The 20,465-nt window shown below is 41.5% G+C and overlaps 1 protein-coding gene across 4 annotated transcripts in view; it reads right to left on the bottom strand.

Annotated features, from left to right (window-relative positions):
• Positions 1-11,671: 11,671 nt before the first annotated feature.
• Positions 11,672-20,465, bottom strand: part of LOC111841704 (uncharacterized) — a 31,687-nt gene continuing 22,893 nt past the window's right edge. For 3 of the 4 annotated variants that reach the window (XM_072698141.1, XM_072698143.1, XM_072698144.1), the window contains one exon: positions 11,672-17,105. In XM_072698141.1, coding sequence (XP_072554242.1) covers positions 14,275-15,831 — 1,557 coding nt within the window. In that variant the 5' untranslated portion in view covers positions 15,832-17,105 and the 3' untranslated portion in view covers positions 11,672-14,274. The remainder of the gene's footprint in view (positions 17,106-20,465) is intronic. The other variant, XM_072698142.1, reaches the window with a different exon arrangement.

A 20,465-nucleotide genomic window follows, 5' to 3' on the forward strand; every position in this document is an offset into this window, starting at 1 on the left:
TCGCAGTGAACGAGCAGGCAGGAAACGGGGAAGGACGAGGCAGGTAGGGCAGAATGCAGGAAAGGGGGTTTTATTCAGACGAACAGGGCAGACAGCTACAAACATCAATGACGGATCTGGGGAAACTAACTCAGACGCAGACTAAAATACACAAGACAAGCAGAAAATAACAGGCAACAGGTGATCACAATCGGGAATTAACACGAGGTAACGAGTGGGGTGTGGCATACGGAAGGATCGTACAAGCAGGTCATGACAGAAACCTTCACAAAAGCCTGCCATATTTTTACAAAATATCCCACACACTGACTGACCTGCAAATATGAAAGACACACATTCACAAAATATATGGAAAGACAAGTTATTTATAGTTATTTATAAAAAATAGAGTGAAAATAGAATGAAAATTTACTAATAGAATGAAATGATTAGAATGAAAACAATCTAATACATCAGTCTCCAATGTATGTTTGTACACAAACGTCATAAGCTGAGTGAAGTCATGGTCTATGGTTGATCACATGCTCGTGCACGTACAGAATGAAATAATGTCTTTTCATTTTGATTGGCCATCACTGAATTATAAAACCAAAAGTGAATTTTGTTTTTGTGTGATCTCTCCAGCTTCCCGTGTTCTCTCCTCTGACTGTTCATGTAAAAATAGCAAAAGTTGTAAAAAAAAAAAAAGATCAGTCCCTCTAGGGGAGGGATGTATGGTCACTGGCCCCTCAGGACTCTGCAACCCTGCACTCCTTTGGGCCTGTGCTGCTTCCCTCCCCAGGGGGAAACTGTCAACCCGACTCAGACCATCAGGCCATCACACCTGTTTACTTCACCTCAACCCCCACTGAACAAGAAGTGGCCCATAGGCCAGCTCTCATAGACCCTCTGTCCATACAGCCATCCTGCCCTCTCCCCCTCACTACCTGTTCCTCTGCGCCCCCCCCCCATGAGGTCTAAATTGGAAAAACAATGTCTAATGTTAATGGAACTGACAGAATTATTCATGTTTTGTCTTATTTGCATGGTCCCATTTGAATGGTGTCAATGGTACATTTTGTTGCTACGTTTTTTTCTCTGTCTGTCTTGCTGTTTGTTCCAGGGAATGGATTTGACTAGGACTGGGCAATACGCCCTAAAAACATTTTTTTTCAGAAATATTCTCACAATGATATTTCTCACAATATTCTAAAATTCATATGCAGAATACAGTAAAATATGGCAAAATGTTTTGAGTTTTTCCGATTATGACGACCCAGTTGTTTTGCTAATGGTTGTAGAGCATCTGACAGGTTATGCCAACACCAGACTCATACCTTGATGGAATTTGTGTACAAATAGTGCATTATAACTGTTAACTATGCAAGAAATAAGTATTTAGGCTATATCACAATTCTCATAATATTCAAATAGATGACTGTATGAATGTTCATCGTCACGAAACAATATTTTATGGATGTCTTGCCTAGACCAAGTAACTCACGCAACAAAACAGTTCAAATAAAGTGTGTGGTGCATGAATAAGAAGTAAATATTATTTTCAAAGAAAACCCATGGCTTGGTTTGGTATTTAAATAGATGCACACAAGTCACAGGGTGGGGCATTCTGCAGCCACATATTGGGTCTAAAGATTCGCTTTATCGGTCAAAAGCCAATCTTCTGTGGCACAATAACCTAGAACAAAGTTAGTCACAGTACGGAAACCTGGAAGTAATGAGATCATAAACGTTTCTAAAAATAATGATTAAATATTTGGAGTAACTAGCAGTATTACTACCACTGATAATGATGTTCAGCATCATCACTGTCATCATCAATACCAGAAAAACTGAAAGGAGGAGCCAAAAAAAGCAGAGAAAAGATATGCTGAGCTACTATGATACATTTCGGCGTACCACCACTGGATCTCCGGGGTGGGGCTGCCGACCAAGTCGCAGTACAGCTCAAAGGTGTCCCCCGTGAGCTTTGTCTCTGACATGGGCGACTTCACAAACCCGGCTGGAGAGGAAGAGTGTGTCAGGGGTGGGGTGGGGTGGGGTGGGGTGGGGGAGGGGGGGCGGTCAGGGGCGGGGGTGGAGGGGATGGAGAGGCAAGAGAATGTCAGGTAAATTATAAAGGGAGCAGTCAAAACCGAAAAAAAGATAAAGAAATAAAAGAATTTAAAGCAAGTATCACAAAAAAGTAGGGTATAAATCACATGTGGGTGGAAAAGAAATGGAATAAAAAGATGGTAATAATGAGAAGGGAGTGTGTGCGGATGAAATGCATGTTAATGCCGTTACTGACCTCTGCGGTAAAACCCAACGGAAATCGAGGCCCTGTCTGAATGCCGTCAGGCTCTTTGAGGTCATGTGTGTGCACATGTCGGGGTGTGATTGTATTGCAGTTGCAAACCAGATCTATCCCGTTTGTCTGGCTTTCTGATCAGGGTGATTGGTATGCAAATAATGTCTTTGGGTGTGTCCAAAACAACATATTTGTTTCCTGGAGGCAAAATATAAATAAGCAAAGTAAGCAGTATATTTTAAGTGGTAAGTGGACAATACCCCAGATACATTTAGCAAAATTCTGAAGTGTGCAACCGTTAGATGCTACGCTATCACACAAGGCCACTGGAGCTGCAACTGGAGACGAAGTCACATTCTCAAAAAAAGACAGGAAAACAGGAAGCAGTAAATAGCAGGTACGATGGAGAGATCGTTCATGCAAATTTTAAAAAATTCATGCAAAGAAGAATGAGTCTTCCTTCTGCAGGAAGACCCAGTTCACCAATGACCGACATGCCTGATCATGCTTGAGAACCAATCAACTGCATATAAACATGCCTTCTTTGACATAAACCCGGATGGGTAAAGAGAAACTAAAACGTCCTTGAACGATAAACTTTGCAGCAGTACATTACAGTTTATCTCAAAGTACATCTTGTATAGTATCAGGAATGGCTGACCATCGATGGCTTTCCATACTAAAAGAAGAGATTGGAAAAAGTCCACTGGCTTTAAACACAGTCATAGGTTTAGTCCTCTTGGGGCTGGAGAAGATGACAGAATTGGAATTTCAGTGTCCGTGCAATCCTTATAGGAATGCATGGTTTTCCTCAGCATTCTTTGTCATTCCAGCAATGATGTCTATTATTATGATGCTGATCGCAAATAATTTCAGATGTGCATCGGGAAAGTGTTTGGAACAGTGTGGCAAGCTGATGTCCTGCGTTACACCAGCAGTGGTGTGGCTGACCCTGCTGTTCTTTGATGGCAAATACTACACCTGTGCAGCTACAAGCTGGGAAGGAGAATATGTCAACGTGTACAGTGGTGCCCCTCTGAAATGGTGTAAACCTTTGCAAGTGAATGAAACTGAAATGGAGCAACGGAGGCTTCTGTTTAAAGATTCCCTGTTTTGGTCTCAGGTAGGAACTCTGAAATAAATTAATAACTAGATACAGAAATAAATAAAAAAAGATAAAATTGCCGAATTTTGAATCACATACTGCTGTTGTCCATTGCTGGATAATTACTGAATATAAGTATATCTCTTACTGTACATAGACATTGTTCAACTATTTTGTCAATTAAATCAACAATCATGCAACATATTCTTTTGCATTGACTTCTGAATACTTGTCTCATGTATTTTTTAGGTCGCGGGGCTTATACTGCTCGGTTTAATCTTTTTGGGACTTGGATTGTACCAGTTTTACTGCAAAAGAGGATAGGGATTCCTCGATCCCGACCAACCAATGGGAGAATTACTTCCCTCGGAAGACTAGAATCCTGGCCAATAATGAGCCTCAGAGATTTCATCATCATGTAATAAATGCATGCTACTTTTATTAAATATATCCTTCCATTGTTCATTATTCTTTGTTCATTCAATTAAGAAAAATAAAAACAATGTGGCTGCAGACTAATGTTGTTATATTTTTTATTTTTCATATTATTTCAAATTTTCATTTGTTTTATTTTGATTTTCATACATTTTAAAGACATATTTCAATTTAGTTTATATATATTTTAGTTTCAGTTTAACTTTTAGTAATTTTATTTCTAGGGATAGACTGAAAGTTGTAGAACTACAGTGGTACCTCAGTTCTCGAACTCATTAGATCTCGAATTTCTTAAAAGTCGAACCAACCAGTTCGAAAAAGAAATACTCGATCTGAATCTCAGAAGTCAAACCGTGAACGCCGACCTAAGATAACTTGTATATGTGCGGGGAAATGAGTCACTCGGCATGTCTCTCAGCGGAACAAAAGGGTAAAGCTTCAGTCTAAGCCTAGCATTTGCTGTGATAGCATCATGCATGTTTACACTAGCTGTATACATGTATTTAGACAGTAAAAATACATTTAGACAATGATAGACAGTAACAGTAATTATTATTATATAATAAAATATATTTAAAAATAAAGATTTCTTACTAATTAATTTAATATTAATAATAAACCATCAATACATTTAATTATAATAATATTGTCCTGCCGAGTGGGGATGTAATGGAGACAAAGGCGCAGACGTCAGTGTATCGGGGAATATGGGGTTTAATTACAGGTAAGGCAGGCAAAACGCAGACGGACAATACAATGAACGGACTGGGGAAACAAACTGAAACGTGGACTAAATACAGAGGACTAATGACAACAACCAGAAACATCTGATCACACAGGGATTCCACACGGGGTTAACGAGGGGGCGTGGCACAGAAGGAGCGGACGATCGGGGCAGGACACATTGTTTTTTTTAACTTTACACATTGTTTGGATGCATTTATTTTCTTACTTTACAAATGACTGTTTTGATAGATGTGCTTAGACGTGTTTAGTACATTATATCTTATGGAGAAAATTCCATCACAACTCAAACTTTTTAGGATTCAATCCGGAGTTCTGAACGGATTAAATTCGAGTTCTGAGGTACCACTGTATTTTAAGTGTTTGATCTTTAGAGAATCCTACATGAATACACAGTGCACATATCTACTAACGTCCTCAAAATAGACAAAACATGTTATAGGTATTATTAATGGGTCACAAGTAACACTGTGAAGACCCATACAAAAAGCTAGTAAAATAGCTACTGGGAACCTAGTGAAATACCTACTGTGCCGTATAAATGATATAAATTTGGCCAACGGGAGAGATTTTGATTATACCGCCCTACCGCAGAAATTTCCCCTCCCAATCAACATGTTTCATATGCCATTTAACACTAGAACTAGTGAACTAGTAAACATTTTATCTTTTTTATCTGGTGAAAAATACCTAGAACTACTAAGCCTGCGCAGATTTGCGCAGGCCTTCAGCTCCATTGTCCTCCTGCTTTTGTTGTGCAAACACACTAATTACTTGTTAACCCTGGCACATTTGCATTTATTTCCTCAGACTGGTAGCTCAAATCCAAGGCAGCCCAATCCTATGTGTGTGACATGGAAACTGTTACGTTCGCAGTGAACGAGCAGGCAGGAAACGGGGAAGGACGAGGCAGGTAGGGCAGAATGCAGGAAAGGGGGTTTTATTCAGACGAACAGGGCAGACGGCTACAAACATCAATGACGGATCTGGGGAAACTAACTCAGACGCAGACTAAAATACACAAGACAAGCAGAAAATAACAGGCAACAGGTGATCACAATCGGGAATTAACACGAGGTAATGAGGGGGGTGTGGCACACGGAAGGATCGTACAAGCAGGTCATGACAGAAACCTTCACAAAAGCCTGCCATATTTTTACAAAATATCCCACACACTGACTGACCTGCAAATATAAAAGACACACATTCACAAAATATATGGAAACACAATTTGCATGGTCCCATTTAAATGGTGCGACAGGTATAATTGTCTTAGCTAACTGTGTTAGCAACTTACATAGTTGGATCCATGCAACTCAATGACTCCAATTATGTAAGTTGCTAACAGGGGATTTTGGGAAACGTATCCTGGTTTAACTGTAGCTGTGATTCTGTGCAACATCACTACTGCAGCTTTCGTGTTGCTTGGAACGAGGATGTACTTTTGGTCTCTATTCAAAAATTTAAATTGAGCCCTAATTATAACACACGATAAATTGATATAAATAGTACTGTATCGTTCATCTACTCTGTTAATGTTGACCTACTCTGGGTTTTCAGAGCCACCGTACACATAATGTATATACAGTCAGACTACAACCTGCAGTGACATGAAAGGGGCAATATGACAAAATATTTAATCATAATATTTTTTTCCATACCATATTGATAATTATCATGATATAAATTCAAATCATTATTTCTTTACTTCAATGGTCCATTTTTGCTTAAAATTCCTTTAGAACTGCCCTAAAACAGATTCATAAAATGAAAAAAGGACTGCAAACTGAAATCTACTCATAATAAATTTAATTAAATGAAAATAAATTTGTCACAGGGCCTCATTAGAAAATGTCAATGGTACATTTTGTTGCTACGTTTTTTCTCTGTCTGTCTTGCTGTTTGTTCCAGGGAATGGATTTGACAAGGACTAGGCAATACGCCTTAAAAACATTTTTTTTCAGAAATATTCTCACAATGATATTTCTCACAATATTCTAAAATTCATATGCAGAATACAGTAAAATATGGCAAAATGTTTTGAGTTTTTCCGATTATGACGACCCAGTTGTTTTGCTAATGGTTATGGAGCATCTGACAGGTTATGCCAACACCAGACTCATACCTTGATGGAATTTGTGTAAAAATAGTGCATTATAACTGTTAACTATGCAAGAAACAAGTATTTAGGCTATATCACAATTCTCATAATATTCAAATAGATGACTATATGAATGTTCATCGCCACGAAACAATATTTTATGGATGCCTTGCCCAGACCAAGTAGCTCACATAACAAAATAGTTCAAATAAAGTGTGTGGTACATGAATAAGAAGTAAATATTATTTTCAAAGAAAACCCAAGGCTTCCCTTATAAAAATTCACTTTGGTTTCCTATGGTTTTATGCAGTAACCATAGTTTTACTATGGTACCTCATGGTACTTTAGTACTACCCATAGTACTACATGGTTTATCCATAGCACTTCATGGTAGCTGTGGTACAACCATAGTTTAAACAAAAACCATGGTTTATGACCAAGATTTTACTAGGGTTATATATATATATACTAGGGATGCCACAATTCTCAATATAATATTGAACCATTCGGTACAACATCCACGGTTCAATACGCGCTTGTGAATTGCGTTTTTTTCGGTTTTACGTTTAAATAATTTATGTGCGTTTTATTTCTCTCCGAACTGACTGTTTGTGTGTGCCTGTAAGTCTACGAGCTGATATGAGGAAACTCCTCCCCGCAAGTAAATATTCAATCACTATGCTCTAAAGTTAGGGGGCGCTTAACCATCATTCCACACTTTAACGTGGCGAGCGGCGGTGAAGTGAGGCAACAGTACGAGGAAGCGCCGGCGTCTTTCAAATCCGCGGTTTGGGGACATTTCGGTTTTGCCGTTGAGTATAATGCCGAGGAAGAAAAAACGGTGAACAAAAAAATGACTGTGTGCAAGCATTGTTTTACACGTATAGCCTACTCAAACGGAAACACTTCCAACATGACTGCACATCTGCGGTGCCATCACCCAGCAATATCACTGTCTGAAGGCAGGATAGCAGAGAAGGTAATAAAGTCCTCCAAAAAACAACAATCCCTCGCTGAATCCTTCCAGCAAACATACCCAACTGCTTCCGAGAGACACATAAAAATAACAAATGCAGTGGGGGTGTTCATTGCTGAAGATTTGCAGCCGTTTTCGGTGATTGGAGATGCGGGCTTTTGTCATCTTATAAAAGCACTCGATCCGCGTTACAGACTACCGTCTCGCACTTTTTTCAGCACCGAGATAATTCCCGACCTCTATGAAAAGACACGCAACAATATTGTGTATGAATTGGCTAAAGCACAGAGCCTTGCTCTGACCACAGATGGTTGGACCTCGCGGGCAACCGTGAGTTACCTCACTGTAACTGTTCACTACATGTCGGATTGGGAAATGAAAAGCGCTGTACTGCAAACCCGGCCCCTGTATGAAAGACATACAAGCGCTCATTTGGCGGAAGAGTTGACACAAGCAGTAAATACGTGGAAGTTGAGGAGGCCAAATATGTTACTCCCGGTAACCACAGATAACGCTCCGAATATTGTGAATGCAGTCCATGAAGCTGATGGGCTGGGGCCACAAATAAGTTGTTTTGCGCATGTTGTAAACCTAGCAGCCAAGAAAGCAGTGTCAATCAACACAGTGTCCCGCCTCCTGGGGAGGGTTAGAAAAATAGTGACTTTTTTTCACAAAAGGACCAAAGCCCACCATGTTTTACTGTGAAGCAGGAGATGTTAAACTTGCCCAGACACAAGTTAATTCATGATGTCACAACTCGGTGGAATACAGTACATGACATGCTAGAAAGATACACAGAACAGCAGCCCGCCATCTATTCTGCCTTAATGGACAAAGATCTGAAGCTGTCTGTCAAGAACATAACCATGTTGAATGACAGTGAACAGAAACTGGCAGAAGAACTGATTCAGGTCCTCACACCACTGAAAACAGTGACAACTCTCATGAGCAGTGAAACAACCCCCACTATATCAATGATCCTTCCTCTGAAAGAGATGATTCTCAAATTCATGTCACCAGGAGACCAGGACAGTGCAACAGTCAAAGAAGCCAAAGCAGCCATTACAAATGACCTGGCAAAGAGGTACACTGACCCTAATCTTCATGATTACCTCCAAATGGCTACAGCCCTTGACCCCAGGTTTAAATCCCTGCCTTACCTTGATGAAGATTCTCGTGATAAGCTCTACAGGAATATCATCAATGAAATTCTGGAGCATGAACAGCAGGTACTATTTGATTATTTTTTTGGGTTTTTTTTTATCATGTGTGATTTTGATTGTTTTATCTATTTAGATGTTTGTCATATATCGTGTGTCCTTTTCACTGATCAAAATAATTTTACATTTGTCATATGTTACACTGGAGATGGTTGTGGTTCTGAGCTGTGTGTGCTTATATGTGTAATAATTATACTAAAGGATCTTTCTCTTTGATGCAAAGGGTCTAGTGGAGAATCCTGTGCCCTCCACAGAGGAAGACAATCCATCCTCTCCCCCTCCCAAGAAGAAGACAGCAATGTCAGAGGTATTTGGGGAGCCTTTCAAATCTGAGGAACAGCAGGGTAGGCCATTTCCCCAGATCACTGAGCAGGAAGTCACCACATACAAGTTGGCAGACAGTATTCATGTGGATGCTGATCCATTCATGTGGTGGAAAACAAATGAATGCAAGTTCCCCCATGTAGCAAAAGCTGCACAACAACACCTCTGTGTCCCAGGAACCTCTGTTGCGAGCGAGAGAATTTTCTCCACTGCCGGGGACATTGTAAGTGCAAAACGCTCTCGCCTTGCTGCAGAGAATGTTGACAGGCTTATCTTTTTACAGAAGAACCTCAAAATACAGGAATAGATAGCTGACCTAAGTGAAATTGCACTTTACATTCTGAATGAAGGATACTGTACTGGAGTACTGTTAAGTTTAATTAAAGATGGTTTATGTTTACTGCAGTACAAATACTGTATGTTCATTTGAAATGGTCAATTTATGTTAACTTCAAATGTATGTTTATTTTCAAAATGTGGGAATTTATGTGTTCCCCAGTTTGTACATGGGCTACCAGCAGCTGTGAGATTTCAGTGTTATTTTTTTTTGTATTATACAATACACTAGGAACTAGTGTACTTTTCTTGGCTTTTAAGTAAAATATTAAGTAAAATAAAGGAGTATTGCAATAAATTGTTTTTATTTTTTTCTTCTTAACCTCTTACTGTTCCAATTGCCTAAGCATAGAATAACAAAAAAAACACTTATGTGTCAAGCCATCAGAACCGAACCGAAAACCGTGTTAAAAAACCGAGGTATGTATTGAACCGTAGGCTAACTGTATTGTTGCATCCCTAATATATACAGGTACACACATATACATATATATATATATACACACATACACATATACATATATATATATATACACATATACATATATATATACATATATATACATATATATACACACACATATACACACACACACACACAGTGGTACCTCGGTTCTCGAACTCACTAGAACTCGAATTTCTTGAAAGTCGAACAAACCAGTTTGACCTAGAACTCGATCTGAATATCAGAAGTCGAACCGTGAACCTGACCTAATACAAATTGTACGCGACTGGAAGGAGATTTATAGAGGCTGCAACACTGTGTGTCCCTTGGGGGAATGTGGTCACACGCAGAGAACAGATTGGCCGTTGCCATAGAAGCGCGCTACGGCAACAGGCCCAGTCAGACACTACGTATCACACCAGCCCAATGTGTTAACAGCACAAATGAGATGTATAGAAACAAGAGCGATGTCAGTGATGACAAGTGTAGCAGCAGTATTACTACCACTGATAATGATATTCAGCATCATCACTGTCATCATCAATACCAGAAAAACTGAAAGGAGGAGCCAAAAAAAGCAGAGAAAAGATATGCTGAGCTACTATGATACAGGAGCATAGTAGGACATCACACTGATTAAGCTACAGTACTTCAACGAACCACAGACATCTGCAGCCCTGGTAAGGAGGCTCTATGCCCCCCACCTCAGCCTCCTCAGAGAAAGGCTCCTCTTCTCTTTCATGTGTAAACCTTAACTCATCTGGTTTTATGTCACCACTATTATTGCTGTACCAGCTCCTGCCCTGCCGGGTTCCCTAATTAGCCCCAAGTCAAATCACAGCACAGATCCTGGTCGTCATAATGCAGCAGGATCACATCAACAGACAATTAACCCCCTTTAAAAGCTGAGCAACCCCAGAGCTTCCTCGCGAAGTATTGTGTCGATGTTACGAAGCCATACTGAGCGGTCTTCCAGTCTTCCGTCTACCCGGTTTCCCTCGCCTTACCTGTTTACTTTTTGTGCAAACCTTACCTTTTTGCCTTCCCTCCTCATGCCAGCTACCGTGCCTGACCCACCTGTCCTGCCGAGTCCAGCCTCTCCTGTTCACCCCTCCTTGTGTGTCCAGGTCTTGTGTCTATCTGTCGGACGGACTCCCCTGGTATCAACCTCGAATTACGGACAACGACCATGATTGCTGCGCGCCGCTTCTGTACTTACCGGTCAGCTCTCCAAGTGGAAAACCTCTCTCCTGCCATTCACTCTCGCTCCAGCAGTGTTGTGCAAGTTCACACTTTTCATGATCTAGTTCAAAGTTCAGTTCACACATGCTCAAAGTGAACTGTTCACATTCATAGCTCACAATTTTAATTTTTGAACTAGTTCAAAGTTCAGTTCATTTTATTTTTAGGTGCGGTATATAGTCTAAATGAAAATTTATTTTGTTTTAACATACATCTATAACCTACCTACATTCTTGCATATATGGACATGTATAGACAAAGGACACAAAATATGATTCTTATTTATGGTTTATCTCTTGCCCCAATACTAGACAAGGGAAGGAAAAGAAAAGTACTGTAAACACATATAGGCATCATATCCATCTCAAATGAAAACTAGACAGAACAGAATATTTATTATTCAGCAAAATATCTCTTTAGTTTTATTTAAAAAAAAAACAAAAAACTCACGCTTCTTGAAGGTGTGTGGCACCATCTCACTGAACTATTAAAAATAAAAACTTTCACATACAGAAGCCATTGTTGTAGTAAGTAATGAACACTCCACAGACCATGCCTACGGCTTCAGTCCAAACAGTTTTTTGTTCACGTTTAACAGCAGTTGCTTTTCAAAGTTGGCATCTCCCAATCGGTTTCTCCTGGGCCTAAATATCTGGCCACCGGTACTGAAGAGTCTCTCCACTGGAGCACTTGATGGGATTGCTGTGTTATATTTGATGAAGAGCTTCTTCAGTTTGGGCAGCAGCATGTATTCAGTAAACTCGTCAGTGGTTGGGGCGTCCAGATAGATGTCCACCTCAGACTTATTGACAGCTGATGTGGATGTCTTTGCTTGAACTTAAAAAAGGATGAAGCACTGTTTTTCCCCTCAAGGTCATCAGGGGGTTGCTCAGACTCAGGCACATTCACAGATCGCAGCTCTTCCCTCAACATCAATCTGTACTGCACTCGCTTACTCTGATCCTCCACCCAGTCCAGCTTGAACACTGGGAGTAGTATGGCTGCCAGTATGTGATCTTTGTTTTCAAGACAGCCTTCCAGTCTTCTAGAGAGTGACTGCATCAAGGTTTGGATGAGGGGGCGGCATGCCGTCAGACCTTGTGTAGCTGTAGGCTTTGAACTCTCATCCAACAGACCATCCAAATCATTTTTCAATTGCACAATGGTAGGAGCCAGGTAGCCGAGGAATGTGTTTTTTTCCCCCTGAAGGATGTTCAGAGCACATGCCAAGGGACCCATCACACTCACAAACTTGTTGATGAAGTCTATTTCCTCTGGAGTGAATTGACGAAGCCCAAACTCATCACAGATGGTGTGCAGAAGGAGTCTGTCATACTCAGGAGTGGCATCCAATGGCACTGTTAGATTGCTGGTCTGGGGAGTCAAGGTGGCTATGTGAGCCAGGCGCTGCATTGAGAGGAACATAGAATTCCAAAGTGTGTCGTTCGGAGTGACAAAGCCAATCTTTAGCTTTTCCTCAACAAAATCTGAGGCTTTCACACTCCTTTTCACCCTATTCCACAGAGCAGATGCCTTGGAAAATACAGGCCTCGCTAATTTGTTGTACAGCCTATCCATTACATTCTTTGCATCTGTGGCAACAAGATTTAAAGTATGGGCCATGCACCTTCTATGAGGTGGGAGGCAGGGATCCTCTAACTCTGACAGAGGTGCAGGCTCAAGACCATCGTCCTCATCATCGGAGCTCTCAGCAGGGGTAGATCCTGTGTCACTGCCTTCAGTCACCTCATCAGCTGCTCTAATAACAACACTGTCTCCAAAACAGCTGAATGCTTTGACGAAATTGGAAGCATTGTCAGTCACTGTGCACACAATATTGTTTTGAATTTTAAATTCCTTGTACACATCTGTCAGCACTTTAGCCAGGACATCATATGTGTGTGACCCTCTGACACGACGACATGCAAGGGCTGCTGATCTCCTGAGTAACACATCATTTTTTCAAGCCAATGAATTGTGATGCCCATGAATCCTTTGTTGACAGCTGACCAGCAGTCAGCTGTTGTGCATATAAAGTCAAGCTCAGCAAGTTCAGCTTTTAAATTACTGATAACCTCAATGAATTCCTTATTCAGTAGTCCCTTCACCTGTCTTCTTGAGGGCACATGTCTGCCTGGTTGCAAACCAGTTACTAGTTTTATGAAGGAGGGTTTTTCAACCTTACTCAGTGGCTGTAAATCTCCAAACTTGGAAACCACAACGAACTTATTCTGCCTAAATAAAGTAATGATTACTGTATTTATAACTAGCATATCTCTAGTTACAGTCCCTGCATTGTAAAATGTAAGTTAGACATTTGCGAGGAGTGAACATTTAGACATAGAGAAAAAGTATCAAACGTAGCTTGTGCATAAAAGTTCTATTGCTTGTGCTATTCAAAGTTTATGAAGCTTACCAAATGATATTTATGAAGCTTACCAAGTCTTTTAAAATTGGTAACTTTGATTTGGTTGTTGTTGTTTTTGTGTTTTTGTTCAAAGGACTTTACGTTTCATATCTTAAGTTTGTATTTTTATACATTTTATTTATCAGAACTTTAAACTGTGTATTTCAACAATAATGTTGAAACTGTGTATTTCAACAATAATGTTGTAAAAATCCAAATAACTTTACAGATCTTCATTGTAAAGGGTTTAAACAATGTTTTCCATGCATGTTCAATTAACCATAATCAATTAATGATCATGCACTAAATCTGTTAATGTTTTGTTGCGTGTATATATATTGGCCGATATATCGGAATATCGGTTTTAAAACCAACAAATATTTGTATCGGTATCGGCCTTCAAAATCCTTTATCGGTCGGGCTCTACCAGGAAGTCTAACATAGCTATGGTGTCCTGTTTACAGGACTCACGAGTGTGAGAGCAAAGCAACAAATCATCCACATACTGTACCAGTGTGCTACCCCCAGGCACAGTAAACCCCTCCAAATTTTTTCCCAGCTACTGCCCATACACACTAGGAGCCTCTGTGTAGCCCTGGGGCATCACTGTCCAGGTCCACCTCTTCCTCTGAAAGGTGAAGGCGAACCAGTACTAGGAATCTGGATCTACTGGGATAGAAAAGAAAGCATTAGCCAAGTCAATGATAGAGAACCATTTAGCCTCCGCTGGTATGGAAGCCATAATCGTAATTGGATTAGGTACGATAGGAGCTCTGGGGTGTATGGCTGCATTGACACCCCTCAAATCTGGTACAAAACTCCAAGTACCATTTGCCTTTTGCACAGGTATGATAGGAGAATTAACTGGAGAATAGGCTATTTCCTTAATAGCCCCCCTTTTCACCAGATCTGTATGTACTTCTCTCACTCCCTCCTCTGCTTCTCTAGATAAGGGATACTGGGCCTTGTGAGGTCGAGAGTCAGACTTGAGGTGGGCCACCAAAGGCTCAGCTGACACCACTCGACCAAAATTTTTCCCTTTTGCCCACAAGCAATCTGGTACATCCCCTAACCAGTCCGGCAGAGGGTCAATACCTTTCTCCTTATCTTCTATTGCATCCCCCTTTCTCTGTACCTCTACACACTGGTCTATTTCATACCTTTGCACCTGACCATCTCCACTCATCCACCTACCTTCCTCCACACGTACCCACTCAGTCCTTTTCTCACACTCAGCGACCCAGGGTCCTAAATCCTTCCATTCTAGCGACCCCTTTTTCCCATATGATACATGGGGGACCGAACCTCCCACATACCACTGTTCCTGGCCAGCTGACAAACGGACAGACGCAGCAGACTTGTCTTCTGCCACATAGAGGTAATCAAGCACAACAGTCTCTCTCAGCTCTCCTGCAGTCTCAAAATCCCTCGTCCACTCAGCCCCTCCTCCTTTTCCAAAGAACTGAGCGGTGCAATGTAATCTGTCAGGCTGATCTTGTCCTTCAGGGATACAGTCTCTCATGATTGTGTCATCCACTAGCCACCAAGCGGCAAAGTTATCTTTCTCTGATAAGCAAAACAGTCCCAAAGCCTCTGAGGTCACTGTGAGACCGTCTTCCCTCATTTCCACCTTCATTCTCGGCGTAGAGAAAGTCAGCTCTCCAAAAAGGAGGAGGAACATAGGCAGGAGGACGAGGTGCAGGTGACGGCAGTGGAGGAGGGGACACTTCAGGCAGGACCAGATATCTGAATTAGGCTTTTTCCTCTTCTCAGCACCAGCTTCAGGCGGAGAAACAGCAGCAGTCGGATCGGCCCCCCTTTCCTCTCTGCTAACCATTACACGGCTTTCCTTATCACTTAGCTGTTCCCTAGGTTTCCTAGCTCTCAACAAGGCCACAGACTTCCACCGAAAATAATATTCTGGCCTGTACATTCCCCTGTTACAACAACCATGTCCTCTCCTTTCCAGCAATGTTTCACAACATTCTGTTTCCCATATGTTTAGAGTGCCCTCCTTTGGCCATCTACCCCCAGTCTGACGATTCCAATTTCTGCAAGCCTTCTTTAGTCTCAGGCCAGTAACCCGTTCCATTATCTGCCTTGGGGACTGTTTCCCCTTAACCCCTTTATTACATTTCCTCATTATCTCTCCCTCGATCTCTGAGTCCCTTTCAGGAGGGTGTGAATGTTTACTTGACGCACTCCCCATATCTACCCTTTAACAAATGGCGTTGAACATAAGACCTATGAAATATCTGTTCTGACCCTGATATCCTACAAACTCCCCTTCTCAAGGCAGTTGCTGTCTGTACAAAGCACGCAGCTGCTGGGTGGTCACTAAACTAAACAAGATACCTTGTTACTGGGTGACGACAGAATCAAAAAGAACTAAGTGTTATTCCAAACATTTAGTGTCCTAAAAGCAAATTAACAAGCCTATCCCAGTATATCTCAGGTCCAACACAGGATTCCCCAGACACTTTTTGCTATATTAGTCCACAGGGCTATTCCACCATTCCATTTAATGTTAGCACCTGCATGCGACAGTGTGGAGCAAAATCAACTCCATGAATTGTTTATCCCACTGAGGATACTGCACCTGGGAGACCCCACACCCTTTACCATGTACGCATTCTGCAAAACCCAAACACCCTATCAACAAACACCTTTATACTCCCGTGGGACCGAGAGTGGGCCAAACCCCGAACAGTGCCTCAGCCCAGTGCCAGGGGTCTACGACAGCGCCTTTCTTAGGTTGTTCCTGTCCTCACACAGGAATCTTACCCGTCCTTGGCCTGTTACGCAGTGCTGTGCTACCGCATGCAATACATTCACTGTCCAGCCTTCACCATACAATGCCGCACCACGCAGAGCACACACCACCCTGCCCTCAGCCCCTGCTGCACCAAGCCTTATCACCGTCGTGTCTGGACCCCCTGCAAGTGACGGCTTCCCTGCCGCCTTCCTTGTGCCCCGTCGCACAATATACAGTGGCGCCACCAAAATCACGGACTTTCCCAAGGTCTAGTGCATCCACCTCTTCCACGTAATAGGTCACTCAGGTCTCCACTTGGACAGCACTCTTTCCCTACTACAGGTGGATGAGCGCTCTCCCACCGGCCTTCCTAACCGTGGTCAGCGCTTCCCCGTGCTTGGATCCCCTCAGTCACGGCGGACTTTCACATAACACACTCAAACACTACCAAACACATAACCTTCAGCAACAAGCAAAGCAGCAGCAAGAATGAATAAACAGAGAAGCCTTTATCTCACCAAAACAGGTCCGGCCAAATCAGTCTCAGGAATGTTCAGGTCTGGGACAGCGTGGTCTCCGTTGTTCCTTGACGAGGGACTGAGCCAATCCTCAATCTCTTCAGGATCTGGTCCCGTCTGGCTCTAAGCTATGGCCGTACCCGCTTCTCTTGCAGGATCCCTCCGTCTGGAACAAGCAGAGAACTCAGCTGCCCCACGTTGGGTGCCAAACTGTGGTAGAAAAATTATAAATCAAGGACTTAGAATAAAAGTCTGGACCTCTTAGTTTGGTGAGTAAAGAAAATCTCTCTTATTCCAGCAAGTTCAGCAAAGCGCTCCCATCACACTCTGGCACTTGGTACCAAGTCACCCCCGGCACACAGAGCAACCAGTAGATTAACCATAACTCCCAGGACTTCTAAGTCCTGATTGGTCATGAAACATCAACAAACTAGGCTGAAACGTATAACAAACACAATTTTCCTGCTCCATTGGTTCACCTTGGTAGCAAGGTAAAGTCCACCCATTGTACGCAACTTACTGGAGACAGCCTCGGCCTCGACTCTACTTGAGATATGTATATAGATATTAATTATATGACATTGAATCAGTGTTAATGTTTGGGTGTTCCATTGATTTATGATTAACACATTGACATATTGTCCCTGAATCGCTGAAAATAAATGGTTAACATATGATTAGTATGATTAACATGATGCAATCAATTGCGTAACATATTATATTGACTACTACAACTACTTTAATAAGCTAGAACTCTTTGGGCACCAGTTGGGGCGGTTTCGAGTCTCTTCCTGCAAGTGGTTTCTCCCCCCCTTTGCTCCACTGTCTGCCTCTCCAAGGTCCGAGCTTCTGCGGAGCCAACTGCAGGCAGCTATCACAAAGCAAGGTCACATAGTATTCAAAACAATCTCTTCTGGCCTAAGGCCTAAGACATAACAGACCCAATATGCCTCCCCTCCCGGGCCTACTAATGTCCAATTTTACTTCCACAGTATCCGAACCGTTATCCGACAGAAATAAAATAAAATTCCGCACCCAATCCAACCCGATATGAATACCGACACCCGACCCGCACCCGAATGAAAATCAGTCAGATAGCCAAAATTAAAGACAAAGGTTTATTGCCACAACAAACGACAAGGCATAACTAAATGTAAATGTTGCTTAACAGCCTAATAAGCAAAACAAACAGTAGTAGCCTACCTCCAAAATCAAATAATGTTTGATATTGCCATGCCCATTCACACATAGACTTACCAGCTTACAATCAAATGTGTTAATAAAACTAATATTACATAAAATGAACATTAGGCTACTCTGCACATTATTAGGTTTTATAGGCTACCTACGTGCACTGTCCATTTTCCTTTGAATACCCGATTGGAAATCTTACACAAAGGCGAAGACTATAGTGTTTGGTGTGGTGCTTTATATTACTGTGTAAAAAAAGGATATCGTCCACAATTGATGGCCTCAGCTGACTCCTTCGCTTCCGGATGACATTTCCGGCGCATGACAAATCTCGCTCACTAATTGCGGCACTGGATGCCAGGATAGCGAGAATAGATCTCGCAATATGAGTAATATTGGGAAATAAACGCTCGTGCTCTCTCCACCAAGACAAGACGTCAAAAGAGTTGGTTTCGTTACCTGAGATAACTCTGAAATTCTCCCACACTTGATTTTAGTGGAATTATTGGCCACAACTTTAAATTCTACACTTGCTAGTTTTCTTTTCAACTCCTCAGCATCCATTTCGAACAACTGCAGGAGATCGCATGCGTTTTTTGAAAATGAAAGAAAGAGAGATTTCTGGGAATGCGCGTGCAGGCATAAACTGATATGGATTTTACGTTTTATCAGCTTTAATGCAGGGATTTTTCGTGTGTCATTAAAATATAGCCCTAGGGTATTTTTTGTTGGCAGAGGATGTTTTGAAAAACGCATTTTTGACCCGCGCTCTCCTGCGTCTGACCCGACCCTAACCCGTATCCGCACAGTAGAATATTTTTCACCCGTTTCATCAAAATTTGCGGGTCACCCGTCGAGTACCCGAACCCGTGCAGGACCTTTATGGGAGAGATGGTCATATTAATATAAATGGAGTTAAGACAATAGTCTAATTGTAATAGTTTCGTAGCTTTTGGTTCTGTGTCTTGTTTTCTGCTTACTTGCAATTTACAAAACCAACCTGTGTTTTTAATATAAGATAAAAACCAATGAAGTTACTTGAAATGTTTTCATATTTTTTCTACAATTGCAGATTTGCACAATAAATATTCTACATTCATGACTACTTTGAAATGTGTTAACAGTTTATTATACAACTTCCTGCTGCAATGCCTTTGCTATGGACATATGTTACCCTTTCAAAAACAATTATATTGAAATTTACAGATCAAATCATATACCGCAATATATGCAGTCTACCTTCTATAGTTCAAATTATACTACAATATGAATTTTATGTTATATCGCACACCCCTACTTGATACCTGCCATTTTATTGGCAGAAAATGATTCACAGGCCGTACTGATGAAGAAGAGAATGAATCAACATGTTTCATATGTCATTTAACACTAGAACTAGTGAACTTTTTATTTTCTGGTGATAAATACCTAGAACTACTAAGCCTGCACAGATTTGCGCAGGCCTTCAGCTCCATTGTCCTCCTGCTTTTGTTGTGCAAACGCACTAATTACTTGTGAACCCTGGAACATTTGCATTTATTTCCTCAGACTGGTAGCTCAAATCCAAGGCAGCCCAATCCTATGTGTGTGACATGGAAACTTACATTTGCAGTGAACGAGCAGGCAGGAAACGGGGAAGGACGAGGCAAGTAGGGCAGAATGCAGGAAAGGGGGTTTTATTCAGACAAACAGGGCAGACGGCTACAAACATCAATGACGGATCTGGGGAAACTAACTCAGACGCAGACTAAAATACACAAGACAAGCAGAAAATAACAGGCAACAGGTGATCACAATCGGGAATTAACACGAGGTAACGAGGGGGGCGTGGCGCACGGAAGGATCGTACAAGCAGGTCATGACAGAAACCTTCACAAAAGCCTGCCATATCTTTACAAAATATCCCACACACTGACTGACCTGCAAATATGAAAGACACACATTCACAAAATATATGGAAACACAAGTTATTTATAGTTATTTATAAAAAATAGAGTGAAAATAGAATGAAAAGTTACTAATAGAATGAAATGATTAGAATGAAAACAATCTAATACATCAGTCTCCAATGTATGTTTGTACACAAACGTCATAAGCTGAGTGTGAAGTCATGGTTCATGGTTGATCACATGCTCGTGCACGTACAGAATGAAATAATGTCTTTTCATTTTGATTGGCCATCACTGAATTATAAAACCAACAGTGAATTTTGTTTTTGTGTGATCTCTCCAGCTTTCCGTGTTCTCTCTTCTGACTGTTCATGTAAAAATAGCAAAAATTGTAAAAAAAAAAAAAAGATCAGTCCCTCTAGGGGAGGGATGTATGGTCACTGGCCCCTCAGGACTCTGCAACCCTGCACTCTTTTGGGCCTGTGCTGCT

The sequence above is a fragment of the Paramormyrops kingsleyae genome, chromosome 13 (assembly GCF_048594095.1).
Source record: "Paramormyrops kingsleyae isolate MSU_618 chromosome 13, PKINGS_0.4, whole genome shotgun sequence".
NCBI classification, from domain to species: Eukaryota; Metazoa; Chordata; class Actinopteri; order Osteoglossiformes; family Mormyridae; genus Paramormyrops; species Paramormyrops kingsleyae.